The following is a 19,959-nucleotide window of genomic DNA, read 5'->3' as shown; positions in this document are numbered from 1 at the left end:
CCCCCGGGCATGCTGGTTGACAAGTGCCCAACTTTTGATCATGTTACTGTAGGACAGGAGCCCCCAACCCTGGGCCAGAGCCCCCCCCCCTCCCCCAGGCCTTCAGCTTTTTGGAACCGGGTCACGGAAGAGGCGGGCAAGCGTGTGCCTGTGCACTCCATTTGTGCAAAGCCCCTACCCCCCTTCCACCCCACCCCCCCAATCTGCAAAACTTTGCTGTAGAATAGGCTGCAATGGTCATAAATGCGAGGATTGGCCATAAATCATTTTTTCCCTAGTTATCATAAGTTTGAACAGCCACACAAATGGTTATAAATCAAGGATGCAAATTCTACTCAGCTGGGGAAAAGGAGGGGACTCAGACCCTCTCCAGCCCCCCTGGAATGGGCTCTGCGAGGGGGAAGCTCTTCCCAAGAGCCTGTGGTTGGTCAGGGTCTCCCCTCCTTAAATCATTTCCCTTTGAATCGCTTCCGCGGTCTTATTCACTTTTCATTGCCACTGTCATAATTTATCCCCGTAGTGTTGTGACTTTGATTAGCTAAGGGTTGCTTTTTTAAATTGATGTTTATCCACCTCTTTACTGGTGTGGATGTTTGTTGTTGTTGTTGTTGTTGTTGTTGTTGTTTTGTAAGCTGTAGGAAGCCTCTGTTAATTCAGGTGCATCTAATTGGAATGAATCAATGCAGAATATGCCAAAAATCAGCCACATTGAATGAAGGGCACCTGGGCTCCACTTGTGTTTCTCTCAGGAAACCCGGAAACCTGTTTAAGGCCAGTAGGATATTTGGACCCCTTGCAAGTGGGTGAGACCTCCTTAAACAGCATCTCCTGCAGCGTGTTGGTTTGATTGTAAAATGACAAACCTTTCCTTTTCCGGAGACACACTGGAAAAAAATCACACTGAAATGATTAGAAGTTGGGGTGCCCAGCCGACACCACCACGTCTCCCACAATGTCCTTCTTCAGGGGAAGCATCAGAGCTTCGCAGGGTTCATTTCAGGAGCCCCACACTCCTCCCTGCCAACTCCTGAATCAGAGGCCCCGTTTCCCAAGAGGTGTTGCTGTATTTTCAGCCTTTACGTGGCATTTCTACATGCTGATTGTGCCCCTCAAAGCTTCTGTGGCTCAAGGCCCGGTTACTCAAAGGACCATCTTTTCCCATTAGATCCACCCAACCCAGCAGGGCAAGGATGGAGACCCCCCTGGAGGGACCCAGAAGAAGGGCCTTCTCGGTGGTGGCTCCCTCCCTGTGGAACATCATCCTTGCGGAGACAGCATTGGCCCCACCTTGACACTCTTTCAAAAGGCCCTGAAGTTTGGGGTTTGCCAATGTGCCAGGGGACCCCAGGGGGGATACCCTGCTTTGTAGGGCTCCATCAGGCTTTCCAAGGAGGCCGGAGGGGAGACATGACCAGAGGAGCTAATTCTAAGGCATCATGAACAGAATCCTGAGAGTCTGAAAGGACAAATCTCCCACCTTCTCACTTACAGCTCCAATTCTTTGTTTGGGGTGGGTGGATGTTTCCTTTTCTTCGCCTTTTCCTCCACCCATTTTGCAGCTGTGGGCTCCACTGTCTGTTATCTCATAACTCCCTGGGCAGCATCTCTCCACCCGTCTCCTAAACCTCTTCCTACATGCCACTCCCCTCTCTCTCTCTCTCTCTCTCTCTCTCTCTCTCTCTCTCTCTCTCTCTCTCTCTCTCAAGCAGGGGTCTTAAACTGGGTTTCTTCGGTCAGCATTGTAGTTCTCCTCTGTGTGTGCGTGGGGGCAGTGGGGAACGATGGGACGGAGGCCTCCTGCAGCATTCTGCTGGCCAAAACGGGGCGTGGGGGCTGTCGCAACCGGCCCTCTGCTTGTTTCCCTCCTGAACGGCCTCCTGCAGCACTTCACCGGTCAAAACAGCCCCCCTCCCACCCCACACCTTGTTTTCGCCCTCCGTGGCCTCCTGCAGCACTCTGCCTGCTGAAAACGGGCCAGAAACTGGCCACGTGGGGGCCTCGCAGGTTGTCCGTGTGGCTGGTTTTTGGGGCAGCTGAGTGGTGCTGGGGGCCAGGGAGGCCAAAATTGGGGGCGCCTTAGCTGGCAAAGGCACCGAGGGCCGGTCCTTTGGTATTTCCAGGCCAGCCCCATAGTCTCAATTTAAGCACTTCCTGGGCTGGATGAGTTTGACACCCCTGCTCTACAGGGTCGCTGCCTGCCCTAGGGCCCCTAACGGTGGGCAGAGGTGGCTTAGAAGCCCTCGTCCCTTTGCCCTCCTCTGGCCCATGAGGGAGGACCTTTCCCTCGTGCCCTCCGTCTGCTGAAACCTTTCTTGGCACGGATGCATGGATCCCTCTCCTGACCTCCCTCCCCAGTCCATGCAGCCCCTCCAAGAGAACGGAGAAAGGCCGGTGCAGTGGGGGGGAGGCTCTGAGTCGCCCTTCCTTGCCACCCACTGACCGGCATCACCGCTGCTTAAACTTAGAATCCGGGCAATGTTTGCAGAAACGATCCCCGGTGAGAAGTTTTGCACTGCCTCGCACGCTGATGGTCGGCCAGCCAGCCTTGCTTTGCCCCCAGCCATGGATTCCTTCTGTCAAAATGGAAGTGAATTAATCCAGCCGCTTGCAGGAGCTTTCGAACGCAGCTCCTGTAGGTGCCAGCCCCAAGGTTGGTCCTGCCGCCTGCCAGCATTGGCACCTCCCTGGGCAGGTGGGGGTAAGGAGAGAAGGGGCGCCCTGGGCCGCCTCTACCGATTAATTCCCGGCATCTTCCCTGGCGCTTGCCAGGCGATAGAAAAGGCTGGCGTTGAGGCTGCCCTGGGAGGCTTAATCGGGCTCTGCTTCCTTCCTGGGCCGGAGCTGGGCATTCCCCTCCTTTGCCCCTCCTTGGCTTCCTGCCCTTCAAGGCTTGATGGAGTCAGAGCTCCTTCTGCCCTCCTTCCTCCGAGCAGAGGCTGACAGGCGGAACTGAGCAAGCTCCTCTCCTTCGCTCCTCTCCTCCCTTCTGCTGCCCAGGGAAAAAAGAGCAAAGCCGGTCAATCCAGGGGGAAAAGTTCTCTGCCTCCATTCTGAAGCGCAGGCAGCCCTCCTCGAGTTATGGAAGCCCAAAATTTGTCTTTAAAAAATTAGCATTTATCGAATTGTCCAACATATTAAAAGACAAAACACCAATGTACACTTACAACAGCTTTTCCATATCAGTGTCCATATCTTTCGTAACAATCTTATTTACAAAAAGTTCTATCTCTATATCGTCATCATCCTAAGTCAGGGGTGTCCAAACTTGGGAACTTTAAGACTTGTGGACTTCAACTCCTAGAATTCCCCAGCCAGCTATGCTGGCTGGGGAATTCTGGGAGTTGAAGTCCACAAGTCTTAAAGTTCCCAAGTTTGGACACCCCTGATCTAAGTTATATGCTTATTTAAATACACTCCACATATTATACTTTTACTGTTTGTACCTTAAGTTTTACGTTTACTCTCAAGCCAGGAAGACCAGCTATTCCAAATACTCGGTTTCTCCCCTCTCCTTCATTTCCATAGGCAGCCTGTCCAAATTTTGCCTTGCTATAAGTGAGACGTTCGTAAAGTGAGCGTTGCCCCATTTTACAACCTTTCTTGCCGCAGTTGTTAAGTGAATCACTGCAGTTGTTGTGAGGAACACGGCTGTTAAGTGAACCTGGCTCCCCCATCGACGCTGCTTGTCAGAAGGTGGAAAATGTGCCCCTCCCCCCTCCCCGGACGCTGTGACAGTCATAAAGACGAGTCAGTTGCTAAGAATTTTGATCACATGACAATGGGGATGCTGCCATGTGTGAAAAGGGGTCATAGGTCACTCTTTTCAGGGCTGTTATAACTTTGAACGGTCTCTAAATGAACTGGTGGTACGTCGGACACTGTATTTTACAGCCTTTTTTGTGGCAGTCATTAAGTGGACGTGACATTCAAAGAAATCATGAAGTGGTCCGTTGAGCTGAGTCCGGCTCTGGGCGATTCTCTGGGCCCCTCCCGCTCTTCCCATCTCGCACTGTTGCTCCGTCCAGTCTTTTCCGCTCTGGCCAGGGTCAGCTTTGAGGCTGTCCAGCCACTGTGGTCATCGGCGGCCTGGTTTCCTTTCACCGCTAACCATAGTCCTAATTTCTTTCTCCAGTGAATTTCCCCACACGGCATGGCCAAAATAAGGGAGACTTTAACATAACAACAACAACAATATTAACAGTAACAATAGATGCCTTGGGTGCAATCCCAAAACATCTGGACCACCACCTGAACATCGTCGACATTGACAAAATCCCCACCAGACAATTGCAGAAGTCAGTTTCATTAGGGGCAGCTTAAGTCCTGCGATGAGACCTTTAACACCATCAAACACTTTAACTTAACTTTAACTTTTATTTGATTTCTAGACCGCCCCTCTCCCAGAAGGGACTCGGGGCGGTGTACAGTCATATTAAAACAATAAATATACATAAATAAATATAGGTGTGGCTGGAGGAGGTAGCAGTAATTTACTGTACAATAGTTAAAGTTAGATTAAAATTTAAGAATTTAAAAATACATTAAAAACACCCCTAAAAACTTTCCCAGAATAAAAATATTTGCCAGGAGGTATAAATGGGACTATAAATGGGTCAGGCCAGCTAATTGGAACAGGTGGGTCTTAAGTTTCTGTCGGAAGGAGCAGAGGTCGGTAGTAGTTCTAATATCGGGGGGGAGGTCATTCCAGAGGGTTGGGCCCATCACAGAGAAGGCTCTACTCCTAGGCGCCGCCCGTTGGCATTGCTTGGTGGACGGCACCTGGAGGAGTCCCTCCCTGTGAGAGCGAATTGGTCGCAGGGATGTATGCAGTAGGATGCGATCCCGCAGGTAACTAGGTCCTGTGCCATGGAGCGCTTTGAAGATGGTAATCAACACCTTGAAACGCACCCGAAAAACCATAGGCAGCCAGTGCAGCTCGTGCAGGAGAGGTGTTATGTGGGAGTACCTAGTACTCCCCATGATAGCCCGCCCGGCCGCATTCTGAACTAGCTGTAGTCTTCGGGTGCATCTCAAGGGGAGCCCCATGTAGAGGGGCTAAACACCAACATCTACAATACAATAGCAGAGTTGGAAGGGACCCTGGAGGTCTTCTAGTCCAACCTCCTGCCTAGGCAGGAAACCCTATACCCTTTCAGACAGATGGCTATCCAACATCTTCTTAAAGACTTCCAGTGTTGGGGCATTCACAACTTCTGGAGGCAACTTCTTTTCCACTGATTAATTGTTCTAACTGTCAGGAAATTTCTCCTCAGTTCTAAGTTGCTTCTCTCCTTGATTAGTTTCCACCCATTGCTTCTTGTCCTACCCTCAGGTGCCTTGGAGAATAGTTTGACTCCCTCTTCTTTGTGGCAGCCCCGAGAAATTGGAAGACTGGTATCCTGTCCCCCCTAGTCCTTCTTTTTATTAAACTAGACATGGCATAATTACAACTGTCCCTCCTGGCAAATGTATTATTATCTGGTTATTTTAGGGTTTTTTTAATCTGTTGTGTCTGTTTTAGGGATTTTAAAAAATTATATTTATTCAGCTTTGTACAGTTCTTTTAATTGCATTTTAACCTCCTCCAAACTGTACATATTTAATTTTTTATTGTATTTTTGTGATATTCTCTATGGACTGTACACCGCCCCGAGTCCCTTCTGGGAGAGGGGGCGGTCTAGAAGCACAAATAAATTGAAATTGAAATTGAAACATATCCAGTTCCTGCAACCGTTCTTCATGTTTTAGCCTCCAGTCCCCTAATCATTTGTCTACAAGAGTATAGGGTCTCTTGCTTGAGCAGGGTGTCAGGCTAGAAGACCTCCAAGATCCCTTCCAACTCTATTTGGTATTCTATATCTGCCTATCCCAGGTTCTTGGGAAAGACTTGAAGGTGGGTAAAAATACCAACTCCAGTTTGAACATCTGGCTGACGGTGTGATGAATCATAATACTGGGGATCTTGGCTGACACGGGGGCCTGATTCGTTTTGTTTACTGGTGGATGAAAAAAAATGGTTTTTTGCAGGGTTTGTATGTTGAGTTGATCTATATCACGTTTCATTGTTACATTTATTTGCCACCCATCTTGCCGGTGGCAGAGCCAGCTGGGCAATTCTGGGAGTGGAAGTCCTAAAGTTCCCAAGATTGGACATCCCTGGTCAAGAGAATCCTTCACACGGCTGGTTGAAGTGTCTGGTTGGACGAAGGCCGCCTCTGGCTCATCAGCGCCGGCTGGGGAATTCTGGGAATTTTAGCCATCTCAAAGAGGCTGGGCTTGACCTTACGAGAGAAACTCAGGAAATATCCCTCTTGGTTATTCTGGTTGGGGGACTTCTTTGGAGCAAGTGCTTGGTTGTGTCTTACACACCCACACCCACACCCACACACGCACACCCTGTTTTGGCCTTTCTTTGGGGGTGATTTTCTTCATTCCTCTCTCTTGGCGGCTTGCAATTTTCTAAGCCTGGGATTCCACTTTTGCACCCACTCACGGCCAGTTGAGATTCCTGATGTTTTTCTCTTAAAGCTGCTGGAAAATTTGACAGCTGTTAACATCTGGCTGAGCAAGACACCAGTGCCATACGAAAGGGGATGCCCCAAAATGGGGGAACCAGGAGCCCCAGATTTTGCAAGAGAAGAAATAGGCGCCCAGGTCTTGCTCAGGTTGAGCAAAGCAGGCTGCCTCCTGGGGGAGGGGGGTTTGATGGCCCCCACATTTGCCTGCCTCTGCTCCGAGGATGCCTCCACCACACTATAAAAAAGAGGCTGAGACTCTGGAAAGAGTGCAGAGAAGAGCAACCAAGAGGATTGGGGGACTGGAGACTAAAACACAGGAAGAATGGTTGCAGGAAGTGGGTATGTCTAGTTTAATGAAAAGAAGGACATGGGGAGACATGACATTTTCCAATATTTGAGGGGCCTCCACAGAGAGGAGGGGGTGAAGCTATTCTCCAAAGCCCCCGAAGGCCAGAGAAGGAACAATGGATGCAAACTGACTAAGGAGAGATTCAACCTGGAAATAAGGAGGAATTTTCCAACAGGGAGAACCATCAACCCGTGGAACAGAAGTTGCCTTTGGAAGTTGTGGGAGCTTCAGCCCTGGAGGCTTTCAAGAAGAGACTGGACTGCCCATTTGTCAGAAATGGTGTAAGGTCTCCTGCTTGGGCAGGGGCTGGACTAGATGACCTCCAAGGCCCCTTCCAACTCTGTTATCCTGTTATTATTCTGTTATCCAGAAGTTGTGGGAGCTTCATCATTCAAGAAGAGACTGGACTGCCGCCATCTGTCAGAAATGGCCTAGGGTCTCCTGCTTGGGTGGGGGGTTGGACTAGATGACCTACAAGGTCCCTTCTGTCGCTACAAACTCTGTTAATCTGTATGTATGTATTCCTTCCTCCTCCAGGAGACCCCAGCCGCGAGGTCGGCGCCTTCAGCCAGGAGGGAATCCTCAACTATGACACTTTCCTCTTGAGTGCAGACGGTGGGACCCTCTACGTGGGAGGGAGGGACGCCATCCTGGCCCTCAATATCAGCAGCTCCCCCATCAGGCTGAAGGGGAAGGTGAGTGGAAGCAGGGGGGGATTTGGGGAGGGGGAGACCAGGAGGTTATGCAAGGTGGGGGCGGAGTCCGTTTCCCCTTTGGAAGAGGGGGGAGAGGGGAGGAGATCCTGGCCTAGGGGTTAAGCCGCCAGACTTGAAACCGGGAGATTGGGAGTTCTAGTCCCACCTTAGTCCTGAAAGCCAGCTGGGTGACCCTGGGCCAGTCACTAGGAGATGGTGAGTTCTAGTCCTGCCTTACAGATGAGAGCCGGTTGGATGACCTTCAGCCAGCCTCCCCCCCCTCAGCCCAGCCCACCTCACAGGGTTGTTTTTGTGGAGAAAATCGGAGGTATTAGACATGTTTGCCACTATGAGTTGTTTATAAAAACAGTAAAGGCAGGGTCCAAATAAACACACCAATAAACACGCCTTTTTTTCCTCCTTAATTACACCCCGGGAAGGCCACGGGTTCAAAGACCAAATGGAAGCTGCTGTTCTCACATCTGGATGGAGAAAGACAGTCCTATTCATTATTCATTAATTAAATGCATTGGCCACCCCCCTCTTGCCCTGGGATGAATCCGGGCAGTGTTAAAATGCTTCCTTAAGTGGCAGACCCAGTGAGCCAGGAAGGGCCGGGGTCCCCGAGTCCCCCCCCCTCCTCCTCCAGGAGCCTCAAACCCACCTCTGGTTTTTCTTCCATTCTTTCAGAAACTGAAATGGGTCTTCTGCTTCCTTGGGGTTTTTCTTTGCCTCAAAGTGAAGCTGCTGACATCCTGTTGTGGAAAGCGGCTGAGGGCTGCCAAATATAACTTGGTAGAGAAAATTACGTGCCCAGGAGATGCTTCAAAATGGGTGGACTTCAACTCCCAGAATAGCCGAAGGCTGGGGAATTCTGGGAATTGAAGTCCAGCTGCCTCAGTGTTGCAGAGGCTGAGAAACAGTGGCTTCCTTTCTAAAAAAAAACTTTTAACAGAATAAAAGAATAACAGAGTTGGAAGGGACCTTGGAGGTCATCTAGTCCAACCCCCTGATCAAGCAGGAGACTCTATACCGGTGATGGCGAACCTATGGCATGCCTGCCACAGGTGCCACACGGAGCCATTTCTGAGGGCACACGAGGTGTTTCAGCTCCAGTGCGCATCTGCAGGCTGGCCAGCTGATTTTCGCCCTTGATTTTCAGCCTTGATTTTCGGCTGTTTTTCGCCCTCCGGAGGCTTCCCTGAAGCCTCCGGAGGGAGAAAAACTGCCTGAAAAACCATTCCTGAACTTCCGGTTTCCATGTTGGAATGTTTTTCGCCCTCCCCAGGCTCCTAGAAAGTCTCTGGAGCCTGGGGAGGGTGAAAAACGGACCCATCAGGTCCACCGGAAGTCAGAAAATAGTCCGTTTCCGGCCTCTGGAGGGTCTCCGGGGGGGGGGGGGCAGGGGAGGCAGTTTTCTCCCTCCCTAGGCTCCAAGAAAGCCATGCGCGCTTGCGAGGGGCAGTGGGGGGGGGATGGCACAGGGGTGGGCATTAAATTATGGAGGTGGGCCTGCGAGCGCACACCTCCCCCCCCCGTGTTTTTGGCACCCGAGGCGAAAAAGGTTCGCCATCACTGGTCTCTACCATTCCGGACAATTGGATGTCCAGTCTCTTCTTGAAAGCCTCCAGGGACGGAGCACCCAGGACTTCAGAAGGGAAGCTGAATTTGTGAGTGCTCCAAATCTTTTGGGGAGATCGGGTATGAGGGAGCTGTGCGGACTCGCCATTCCGTGTCTCTTTTCCAGCCAGTTTTTCTCTGGAAAACCGCCCCGTTTTTTCTGCAGCAGGCGCCTGGTTGAAGGGAAAGGAAGATCTCTGCTGTCTCCCATGTCACCTCCCTCCGATAATGTCCCCAGGGCTTCCTTCCTGAGGAAAAGGGGGCGTGGGATGCATTTCGGCAGGGACCCTCCCTACACTTCCCGGAGATTTAAAAGGACTATAAGGAGACTTTTCCTTTCTTTTTGAGCAGCGGGTTGGACTGGAAGGCCTCCAAGGTCCCTTCCCACTCTGCTGTCCCATTAAATGCCTTCAGCATTGCAAGATTCTGCCAATGTAACCTGAAATGAAGCCGGAGGTAGTGTCCGTTATTCTGCCCCAAGCTCCCCAAGGCTGCCGTTCACCCTCTCTTATCCAGCCCTCTCTGAGACCAAGCTCTCGCCTTCATTTACTTAGCCCACGTGGGGTTGCAAGATAGATTCACATTTCACCTAGATGAAAGGGGCTGTGAAACTGGGTTTCTTCCAGGGCTGGATCAGCACCGCGGTTCTCCTCTGCGGTCCGATGTGGGGGGGTTGGAGACAGGATGGACTCTGCATGGTGCCTCCCAAGGCTCCCCTCCCCTCCCCCCCGGCCCATTTTCAGCCTCCAGCAGCACTCTGCGGGCCTTGAGTTTGACACCCCTGTCAAAGATTAAAAAAAAAACACGTAATGAAATACGAATGTTAAGAGCTGTGTTCCAATACCAACGCCTGGGCCATCTAACCATGGAAGTGCAGCCTTGTTTATATGCAGCTACTGTCAAAGCCAGTGTTCCTTGGAGGCTTTAAGTCCTGTGGACTTCCAACTCCCAGCTGGCTGGGGGATTCTGGGAGTTGAAGTCCACAGGACTTAAAGCCTCCAAGGTTGAGAAACACTGGACTTTAAGCACATACAGCTCTCTCTCATAAATGATGTTGGTTGCTGATGAGGAAGTCGAAGGCTGCCAGCTTTTGCTCTCTGCTTCCTTCCCCTTTTTCTCATGTTCTGCTTCTTCACCTCTTCCTCCCCCAGATCCCCTGGAGCCCCAGCCCGGGCAAAAGGAGGGAGTGCGTCTTCAAGAAGAAAAGCAACGAGGTGAGGAGAGGCACGCCTCCGCCTGGCTCCTGAAATAAAACCCATGTCAACTCTCTGTGTTGACATTCCCTGCAGAGCGTCGGCGGAGCCGGATCTCAGATTACAGCAGCTGGGTTGAGATGAATGAAACTATTGGATAATGTGATTTATGACACAGACCAAAGGGAGGACAGGAACACGGGCAAAGTTCAGAAGCAGATAAAGAAAGCAAAAAAGATGGCTGTCTGTAAAGTACCTAATGATGCCTGCTTCATAATAAGCGACCCCATATTGTAATACAAAAAGCAGTGATTTATTAACAGCTTCATTAGGCATTCTTATTCGCAACCATCTTTTTTGCTTTCTTTATCTGCTTCTGAACTTTGCCCGTGTTCCTGTCCTCCCTTCGGTCTGTGTCATAAATCACGTTACCCAATAGTCTCATTCATCTCAACCCAGCTACTGTGACAACCCGTTTATTTGAGTTCCCCTGGTAGGTTGTCTTGTACACTTATAAGCACGGGTAGACCTCAAGTTACGACCCTGCCCATTATGGTCATAAGCTATAGTTATAAGTAGTCTTCGACATAGGACCACAATTTGCATTGCTAAGCGAGACGGTTGTTAAGTGAGTTTTGCCCTGTTTTATAACCTTTCCTTTCTGCAGTTCTTAAGTAACATGGTTGTTAAGTGAATCTGGCTTCCCCCTGGTCTTTGCCTGTCGGAAAGTCTCAAAAAGTGATCACGTGACCCAGGGACGCTGCAACCGTCATAACTATGAGTCAATAGCCAAGTGTCCGAATTTTGATCCCATGACCAAGGGGATGCGAAAATGGTTGTAATTGTCACAAATGATCCTGTCTCTTTTCAGTGCTGTTGTAATTTCAAACAGTCCCTAAAAGAATGGTTGTAACTTGAGGATTACCTTGATTTTACGACCTTTTTACAGCAGTCGTTGAGCGAATGTGACATCTGTAGGTTTAAAATATGGTTGTATAAATGAACCTGTTGCTTTCGACCGTTGGCTGTGCCAATCTGCAGCTAAACTGTCATAAAACGGGGTCATAAGATGGATTGGGGGGGGAGGGGCGGCCATCAGAATTTCAGATCTAGGTAGCAAATCCCCTTGTAAAACTTTGAACAATTGCTAAGCAACCGGCTGCAAATTGAGGACCAGTTGTAGACTGGTTTGCAAACCTCCCCCCTCCTCAATAAAGCATTTAACATAGTACCCTACCCCCTCCCCTGAATTGCTATCTTAGGAAATTGGGGAATTCGGGGCCACCCAGAGATGCTCAGAAAGAGGCTTTGGGACTGCAGACTGCCAGGAAAATGATTCAACAAATAAAGGGAAGATAAATTCAGGAAATGATCAAACTGAGAAGTAAAATGCCAGTTCTGATTCCCCCCTCAATTTCCTACCCTCCGGCTCAGTTCTGCTTCTTAAGTGCCGTTTCTGGTGTGTGGGGGTGTGCTGAGCAAAATTGAACTGGGAACTGACACCCCCCCCCCTCTTCTCCTTCCGCAGACGGAATGCTTCAACTTCATCCGCATCCTGGTTCAGCTGAACAAGACCCACCTGTACACCTGTGGCACCTACGCCTTCAGCCCCACCTGTGCCTTCATCGTGAGTCTCTGGGGAGCAGCAGAATGGATCTTGCAGGGGGGGTCCCTCACGCTTACCAAGCCCTTTATTATTCTTTCTCATTGTTCCCCCCCACCTATAAGTACATAGCGGCTCCTGGGGGGAAGGCCGGGGGGGGCTGTTTTGGTGGAGCGGGGTCCTCTCTCTTACCCCACACACACACCCTCTCCCCAAATGGGAGACCCCTGAAGTGCAAAAAAAAAGGGGGGGGGTTTCAGGTGATGGTTTTGTTGCTTGGCCTCGCATTCCTATTCAGTATTACTAATTATGAGCCCGAATTCGTTGCATTCCTTGGCAGAGAGCCTTGAAAGCAGGGCAGGAATTCCAGGCCAGGAATGCGCACTTCTGTGGCATACTCCTGGCCTTTTTATTTATTTTCCTTTACTAGATTTTTATCCTGCCTTTATTATTTTGTAAATAACTCGAGGCAGCAAGCATAGCTCATATTCCTCCCTCCTCCTCCTCCTCCTCCTGTTTTCCCCACCTGCGAGGTGGATTGGACTGTGAGAGAGACCGGCCCAAAGTCACCCAGCCGGCTTTCGTGTCTGAAGCGGGACTAGAACTCACCGGTGCCTGGTCTCTGGGCCAGCGTCTTCGCCTCTAGAGTCAAGTGGCATGCCAAGGGGTTTTGCTGCAGGATGGGGGTGTGGGAGAGCCCAGTTCAATTGAGGCCCATGGGTTCCACAGTTTCCTTTCTGTCCCCCTCAGGGGTGACAATGGGGTAGCAGCCTCTGGAGGCCCAGTGGAAGGATTTGGGGTTGTGGGGGAGCTCGGATTTTGCACCCAGGTCCGAGAAGCTGAGCTGCCAGGCCAGCAATTCTCTGCAGAGACTTCCCTGCTCTTCTCCGTCTCCGGATTAGCCCTTTCAGTCAATGGGGGGTCCTTAGAGCAGATGCCACCAGATGCAGGGGGGGTCGGGGGGGGGATTTGTGATCAGGAGATCCGAGTTTCAAGAGGGTCCCAGGGTGTGATTTCGAGGGCCTCCCCTCCTTCGCCCCCCTTCCCTCATCTTTAGGCTGTCTCTTGCAAGTTAATCCTGAAAAAAAATAAAATAAAATACGGGCAGTCCTGCATTGTAACTTGGAATGGTCGCGAAAGGAAGGATTGCTCTCTCTGTGAGCGTGGGTGAGGAGGAGGGGGCCCGTGGGAGGCAGGGAGGGTCCCGTGGGGGAGGTTCTCCTCCACCTCCTCATCCTTTCTTCTCTTGCCAGGACCTGGAGAATTTCACCCTGGTGACCGATGCCAAGGGGGAGCCCCTCCTGCAGGAAGGCAAAGGGCTCTGCCCCTTCGACCCCCAGCACCAGAGCACGGCTCTCATCGTGGGTGAGCAGAGCTGGGCACCTGGGGGGAGGGGGGTGTGGGGGTCCTGGGGAGATCGCCACTTGACGGAAAAGAGGCTGAGACTTTGGGAAAAGTGCAGAGAAGAGCAACTAAGAGGATCAAAGGCCTGGGGACTAAAACATACGAAGAACGGCTGCAGGATTTGGGTCTGGCCAGTCTAGAGAAAAGAAGGACTAAGAGGGGGATATGATAGCAGCCTTCCAGTACTTGAAGGGCTGTCCCAAAGAAGGGGAAGGGGTCAAGTTATTCTCCAGAGCACCAGAAGGCAGGACAAGGAACAATGGAGGGAAACTAACCAAGGAGAGAAGCAGCCTGGAACTAAGGAGAAACTTCCTAACAGTGAGGAGAAGAAGTAGCCAGAAGTGTTTGAGGGCTCCATCACTGGAGGTTTTTAGCCCTAGAGAGTCTCCTGCTTGAGCAGGGGGCTGGACTAGAAGGCCTCCAAGGTCCCTTCCAGCTCTGTTCTGATTCTCACTACTTACACCTAGGAAGGAGGCCAGGTGGAAGCAGGGAAGCGTTTGGGCTGCAGCCTGGTTCTTACGAAGGCTGCATCCTTTCAAACAGCATCCCAGGCCCCCTTGCCCTGCATCGCTCCTTCACTCCTCAGATCCCAAGGCTGCAGTGCTGGGGATTCTGGGTTGTGTAGTCCAGCCCAGTAGAATGGGGAGGCTCTCATTTCATTTTTTTTTAATTTTTACTTTAATTTTTACATTTTACTTTAACAAATGTAAGTATTTAATAAACAGTGTAGTGTCTGCGTCATTTAACACATACATAATAATAGTGATGGTAATATTCTTTGCTTGTTTTATTCTTCCAATTTCCCATTTCTATTTTTATTATCTAGCCTTTGGTAAATTACCTTTAATTTAAATTACCTATACATTTCCGCACAGTCTAATATTTTTTTGATTATATTTTCATCTGACTTTCCTCATTTTTCCAATATTGAGCAAATACAATTCTCACTGGCCATCAAAACATGCATTATTAAATGTATATGTTAAAGTCTTTGTGGCAACCCCTGAGATATTGGAAGGCTGCTATCCTGTCTCCCCTGGTCCTTCTCTTGGTTAGACCAGATGTTCCCAGTTCCTCCAATGTTTTAGCCTCCAGTCCCCTAATCCCCTGTTGGTAGAGCTTCTTTTATCAGCCACTGCTCTTTTTTGTCTCTTACTGTTATTTATAATTCTTTATTGTCCGTTTCATGGGCTTCTACGTACTCTTTCGCTCAGTCACCTAGCAATGGGTTTCCTTTGCAAGTTTTTGCCATTATTTTATTTATTCATTTACTAAATTTATATGCCCCTCCCTCTCACTTTCTGAGCGTCCCTGGGGAGTTTATCCTTTGCAAAAGAGGCTTTTGTTCTTGAAAGACTTTGTCCTGCTTGCATTCAGAGGGATGCCCCCCCCCCCCCCCGGTGAAGTTTTGCAGTGATGAAAAGCAGGCGAGAGGTTTGCAGGGACCCCCAACTCATGTTCTGCTTCCCCTCCCCCCCCCAGGTGGAGAGCTGTATACGGGCACCATGAATAACTTCCAGGGGAATGAGCCGGTCATCTCTCGAACTCTGGGCAGCCGGACCGTTCTGAAGACGGACAGCTTTCTCTCTTGGCTGCACGGTGAGGGCAGTGGCGGAGGGAGGGGGGAGTGGCGGAGGGAGGGGGGGAGGGGAAGAGGGGGAAGGGTCTTAGCCCCTCCCATGGCTGCCTCCATCGTTTGGGGACTGGCTGTTGTCTTGGCAACCAAGGCCTGGTGGGTACAAGGAGAAATGCATCTCCTAAGCAACGGATGCTGCTGTTGGGGGCCCAAGGCCCCCTGTGTGTGTGTGTGTGTGTGTGTGTGTGTGTAGATTCTCAATCACCCAGGTCATGGTTGTCCCAAAGGTGCTTTTTCCAAAAGGCAACTGGTTTTTCTTTTTCCTTGAAAACATTTCACCTCTTATCCGAGAAGCTTCTTCAGTTTTGAAGAATTGGAAAAAAACAAGGAAAACCTAGAAAATCCAGTTGCCTTTTGGAAGAGCACGTCCGTGTGTGTGTGTGTGTGTGTGTGTGTGAGAGAGAGAGAGAGAGAGAGAGAGAGAAAGAGAGAGAGAAAGAGAAAGAGAAAGAGAAAGAGAAAGAAAGAAAGAAAGAAAGAAAGAAAGAAAGAAAGAAAGAGAGAAAGAGAGAAAGAGAGAAACCTGGGCAGGGGGATTAAACCCCACCCAGGGAGAAGAGAGAAAAGTGCACTTTATTCTCCAGGGTTTCCCCCATGTGAGCGTAGACAAAATAATAATAATAATCATCATCATCATCAGATCCCTCGTCTCCTTCGGACCCTGTGCAGACAGAGAAGTGGGATGGTTGTTTATTTGGGGGGGCTTCAGTTGAAAGGCAAGGCTGGAAAAAAATGAGGATAATGCTATTTTTGATCTTCGTGTAAGTGGGACTGTCTGAATCACTGAATGAATCGTTCATTAACGTGGAGGACGGGGGAAGGAAGGAAGGAAGGAAGGAAGGAAGGAAGGAAGGAAGGAAGGAAGGAAGGAAGGAAGGAAGGGAGAGAGGGGGAGAGGATGGAGGATTCTTGACTCCCTGTTTCTGCCATAGACGATGCTGCCTTCGTGGCCTCGTTCAACGTCCCGGGGCCTCCGGGTGAGGAGAAGATCTATTTCTTCTTTGAAGAGACGGCAAAGGAGTTCGATTTCGTGGAGAAGCTGACCGTCTCCCGTGTCGCCCGGGTCTGCAAGGTGAGAGGCTCCCCCCCGTCCCCAGTTGGCGCCCAGGCTCAGCCGGGCATCTCTGCAGAGGAGGCTGAGGCTGAAGGTTTGAGAGGCACCATCGGGAAAAGCAAAAGCACCTTTAGGTCAAACACGGCAGCCGGGGGGAATTCTGGGAGTTGAAGTCCTCCCGTTTTCACGTGGCCAAGGCTGAGAAAGAGAGTCCATCCTGCGGACTTCAGTCCAGCTTTAAAACCATCGTCTCTTCGGCTCAAACGCCTCTTCTGTTGGCTGAAGATGGTGGCCTCCAGAAAGGGCTAAGAGGAGGCCAGGGCTCCCACCAGACCTTGCGCCCCAAACGGCCCGTCTTATTCCTGCCGTGGAGCATGGGCCCCTTCCTGAGTGGGTCTTTTCCGCCCCCTCTCTCTCTCCGCAGAATGACGTCGGGGGGGACAAGGTCCTGCAGAAGAAATGGACAACCTTCCTCAAAGCTCAGCTCTCTTGCAGCCAGGCAGGGCTCTTGCCCCACACCGTCCTCCAGCACGTCTTCGCTCTCCCGCAGCCGAGGGGCGGCACCCTCTTTTATGGGATCTTCGCTTCTCAGTGGTAAGAGGGGGGGGGGGCGCTTTGCACAGAGGGGGGGGGCATAAAGCAGGGGCCGGTTGTCTCCAAACGGGGCAACTTTATGGCTTGCCGGTTGAGGAATTCCAGGAGCCATCAAGTTGCTTGGAGACCCCTGCGATAAAGACCCCCGAGCGTGTGCAGAGGGCTTCGGATGGCTGAGGTGCATTTCGCCTGTCCATTCCCCGCAGGCAGACCGGGAGCTCCGGCAGCTCAGCCGTCTGTGCCTTCAGCCTGGACGCCATCCAGAAGGCCTTCGACGGGAAGTACAAGGAGCTCAACAAGGACTGCTCCCGGTGGATGACCTACAGTGGCCCCGCCATGGACCCCCGGCCTGGCAGCGTGAGTGCCCCCCTCCCCCCTTGGCAACGCTGCTGGCAAAGGCAGACCCAGCGAAGGTTGGGAGCAACATTTTGGACCATCTCTGCAGGGGAGGAATGGGGGGACCTGGTCTCACCTCCTGATGATCTTTCCTTCAGTGCTTGGTGGGCCCCTCTTCCGATAAGGCCCTGACCTTCATGAAGGACCATTTCCTGATGGACGAGAAGGTGGCTCCCGTCCACAACCAGCCCCTGCTGGTGAAGGAGGACGTGAAGTACACCCGCATCGCAGTGCACCAAGCGCAGAAGGCCTGTGGGGCTGCCTGCACCGTCCTGTTCCTGGGCACAGGTAGGGCTCCCTCCGCCCAGAATAACCGAGTCGGAGGGGACCTTGGAGGTCTTCTAGACTGTCCCCCTGCTCAAGCAGGAGACCCTACCCAATCTGTGACCAGTGGCTGCCCAGTCTTTTCTTCAAAATCTCCAGTGGTGGAGCTGCCCCAGAGCCATTACCCCGGTTCATTGTTCCCACCGTTAGGAAGTTTTTCTTCTCCTTAGTTCTCGGTTGCTTCTCTCCTTCACCAATTTCCACCCTGCCTTCTGATGCTTCGGGGAATAGGTTGATTTCCCCCCCCCCCCCCAAATATTGGAGGACTGCTGTCATGTCGAACCCTGGTCCAATGCTGAAGCGTGGTTTGAGTCATGCCCCTTTGGGGGACAAGAGCTCGGAGTTGGGGTTTCTTTTGCACCTTTAAAAAAATCAACTGAAAATTCAAAATAAGAAAAAGAATAAAACAGAATTGTAAAAGCAGGGGGGGAAAAAAAGCTAAAGCGAGAAACAGATATCTCTGCCATGGGCACGGGGGGGGAGGGGGGGTTGGACTAGGTTGTCAAGTGGGCAAAAACTCACGTAACAACGCTTATTTATCAACAGAAAATTTGGGCTCAATTGTGGTCGTAAGTCGAGGACTAGCTGAATTGTTCTCCAACTCTTGCTTTGCAAACTGTTGTTGGAAAACTGTTGTTCTGTTTAGTTAACTCTTCTTTGCTCGGCATTCGGCCATGGCTTGTTTTGGGGAGTTCACCTCTCCCTCCTGTGCTGCCTTTTCTTTCAAAACCTGACCCCCATCATTGGGTTGGGGGGAGGCTGAGTGGGAGCCCCCCTCCTCTGACGGGCGGCCCCAACCTCTGCTTGTCCCCCGCAGACAGAGGGTCCCTGCACAAGGCGGTGGTGGTCGGCCACAGAGCCCACATCATTGAGGAGATCCAGCTGTTCGAGAAGCCGGAAGCTGTCCAGAACCTGCTGCTGGTTCCCGAGAAGGTGGGCCTCGGGTGGGCACTCATCATCAGCTGGGGAGGGTCCTGTGTTAATGGGGGGGGAGAGGAAGCTCTGCTGGGACCCCCTTTTCTGCCCCAACTCTCCCTCCAAGGCAGTGGTGGGTTTCAATTTTTTTTAGAACCTATTCTGTAGGTGTGGCCTGTTTTGTGGGAGTGGCTTGGTGATCATGTGACCGGGTGGGAGTAGCTTGGCAGTCATGTGACTGGATGGGAGTGGCTTGGTGATCATGTTCCCGGGTGGGAGTAGCTTGGCAGTCATGTGACTGGGTGGGAGTGGCTTGGTGATCATGTGACTGGGTGGGAGTGACTTGGCAGTCATGTGACTGAGTGGGAGTGACTTGGCAGTCATGTGACTGGGTGGGAGTGGCCAAGTCAATGTCACTGAAGTCTTTGCCCCAAATAATGACCTACAAAAAGAAGATATAAGAAAAGGACATTTATTATCTTCTGCACTTACTACTTAAATAAGAATAAAATAAGTACACAAAACAATAAAACAGTGACTTACAGAGGAAATATGGCTGTCCTTGCTGGTCTTCAACATTACTGGCCACCTTATACACACACTTCCAGCCCCTCTGCCTCTTCCCTCTTCCAGGATTCACTCAGATGTTTTTAAAATTCACAGCCTGCGTGTGTGCGCGTGCGTACACACACACACACACACACACTTCCAGCCCCTCTGCCTCTTCCCTCTTCCCCAACATCCTCCCCGGCCCCCAGCCACTCACCATTTCTTTCTTCTTCTGGTTCTTCTGCTGAGAACTTTTCTGCACATGGTGCGGTAGGCGGGGCGAGTGAAAGAGCAAACAATGGGAGGGAGCGTTGCGGTACGGGGCCTCCTGACCAACAGGTATGGCAAGGCACGCTAAATTTCACCATCCGGTACAGTCGTACCGGTCCGTACCAGTTTAAACCCACCCCTGCTCCAAGGGCTTTTGGTCAGAAAAAATGGGAGAAGAGCAGCTGGCTGGTGTGTAACTTTAAACCAGCATCGGAGATAAATGGCGGCTGACTGTGGTTGTGGGAGCGTCCTGCAAACCCAACATCATATTGCGACAAAGGTGTCTAAAGGCCGATTCAGGGCAACTGGACCAAACTTTTCTCAAAACGGAGACATTTCTTTGCTCATCCACGCGACCTCATCAGTCGGAGCAAAATTAAGAGTCCTGGAAAGTGCCAACTCTTGCCACACCAACTTCGTGGGTTTCTCCCCAAAATGGGTGGAAAATCACCCGGGCCAAAGGTGTCGAATTCTGCTCTGATGGGAGATTGATGGGCTTGGAGGAGGTTGGCCCAGGGGCCACGAATCAAGCGTGAGGCCCATTTCTCTGCAAGGCTCCCCTAAATGGGTCTCTGATCTCCCCAGCTTGCACCTCCTTTCGTTCCCGTTGCTCCTCACGCTTTCCCAGAGGAACCCGGGGGGGCTTTTCCTCCTCAACCACAAGGGGGGAAATTTAAAAAATGGCCTTTGGAGATCTGGGCGGAGCCGCTGCGCCCCGATTCCTTCCCCTCCCTTCTCCTGGGAGACCCCGGCGTCCTCTGCTCGCTCTGAGCTCTCTCGCTTCCCCCCCTCCCCGGCATTCCTTGTGAACCTGCAGGACGTCTTCCCCCCCTGCTGCC

The 19,959-nt window shown here is 51.3% G+C and overlaps 1 protein-coding gene across 5 annotated transcripts in view; it reads left to right on the top strand.

The window, feature by feature from the left end:
• The window catches only part of SEMA4A (semaphorin 4A), a 55,604-nt gene that overhangs the window by 29,555 nt on the left and 6,090 nt on the right, over nucleotides 1-19,959 (top strand). For all 5 annotated transcript variants that reach the window (XM_081968008.1, XM_081968007.1, XM_081968009.1 and 2 more), the window contains exons 4-13: nucleotides 7,405-7,562; nucleotides 10,334-10,396; nucleotides 11,904-12,002; nucleotides 13,232-13,343; nucleotides 14,865-14,981; nucleotides 15,951-16,090; nucleotides 16,497-16,666; nucleotides 16,873-17,023; nucleotides 17,161-17,350; nucleotides 18,204-18,319. In XM_081968008.1, coding sequence (XP_081824134.1) covers nucleotides 7,405-7,562; nucleotides 10,334-10,396; nucleotides 11,904-12,002; nucleotides 13,232-13,343; nucleotides 14,865-14,981; nucleotides 15,951-16,090; nucleotides 16,497-16,666; nucleotides 16,873-17,023; nucleotides 17,161-17,350; nucleotides 18,204-18,319 — 1,316 coding nt within the window. The remainder of the gene's footprint in view (nucleotides 1-7,404; nucleotides 7,563-10,333; nucleotides 10,397-11,903; nucleotides 12,003-13,231; nucleotides 13,344-14,864; nucleotides 14,982-15,950; nucleotides 16,091-16,496; nucleotides 16,667-16,872; nucleotides 17,024-17,160; nucleotides 17,351-18,203; nucleotides 18,320-19,959) is intronic.

Source organism: Natrix helvetica (assembly GCF_964273705.1).
Source record: "Natrix helvetica genome assembly, chromosome: 16".
Taxonomy (NCBI): Eukaryota; Metazoa; Chordata; class Lepidosauria; order Squamata; family Natricidae; genus Natrix; species Natrix helvetica.
The sequence above is the reverse complement of the archived record's forward strand: the minus strand, read 5'-3'. Positions and strand labels throughout refer to the sequence as shown.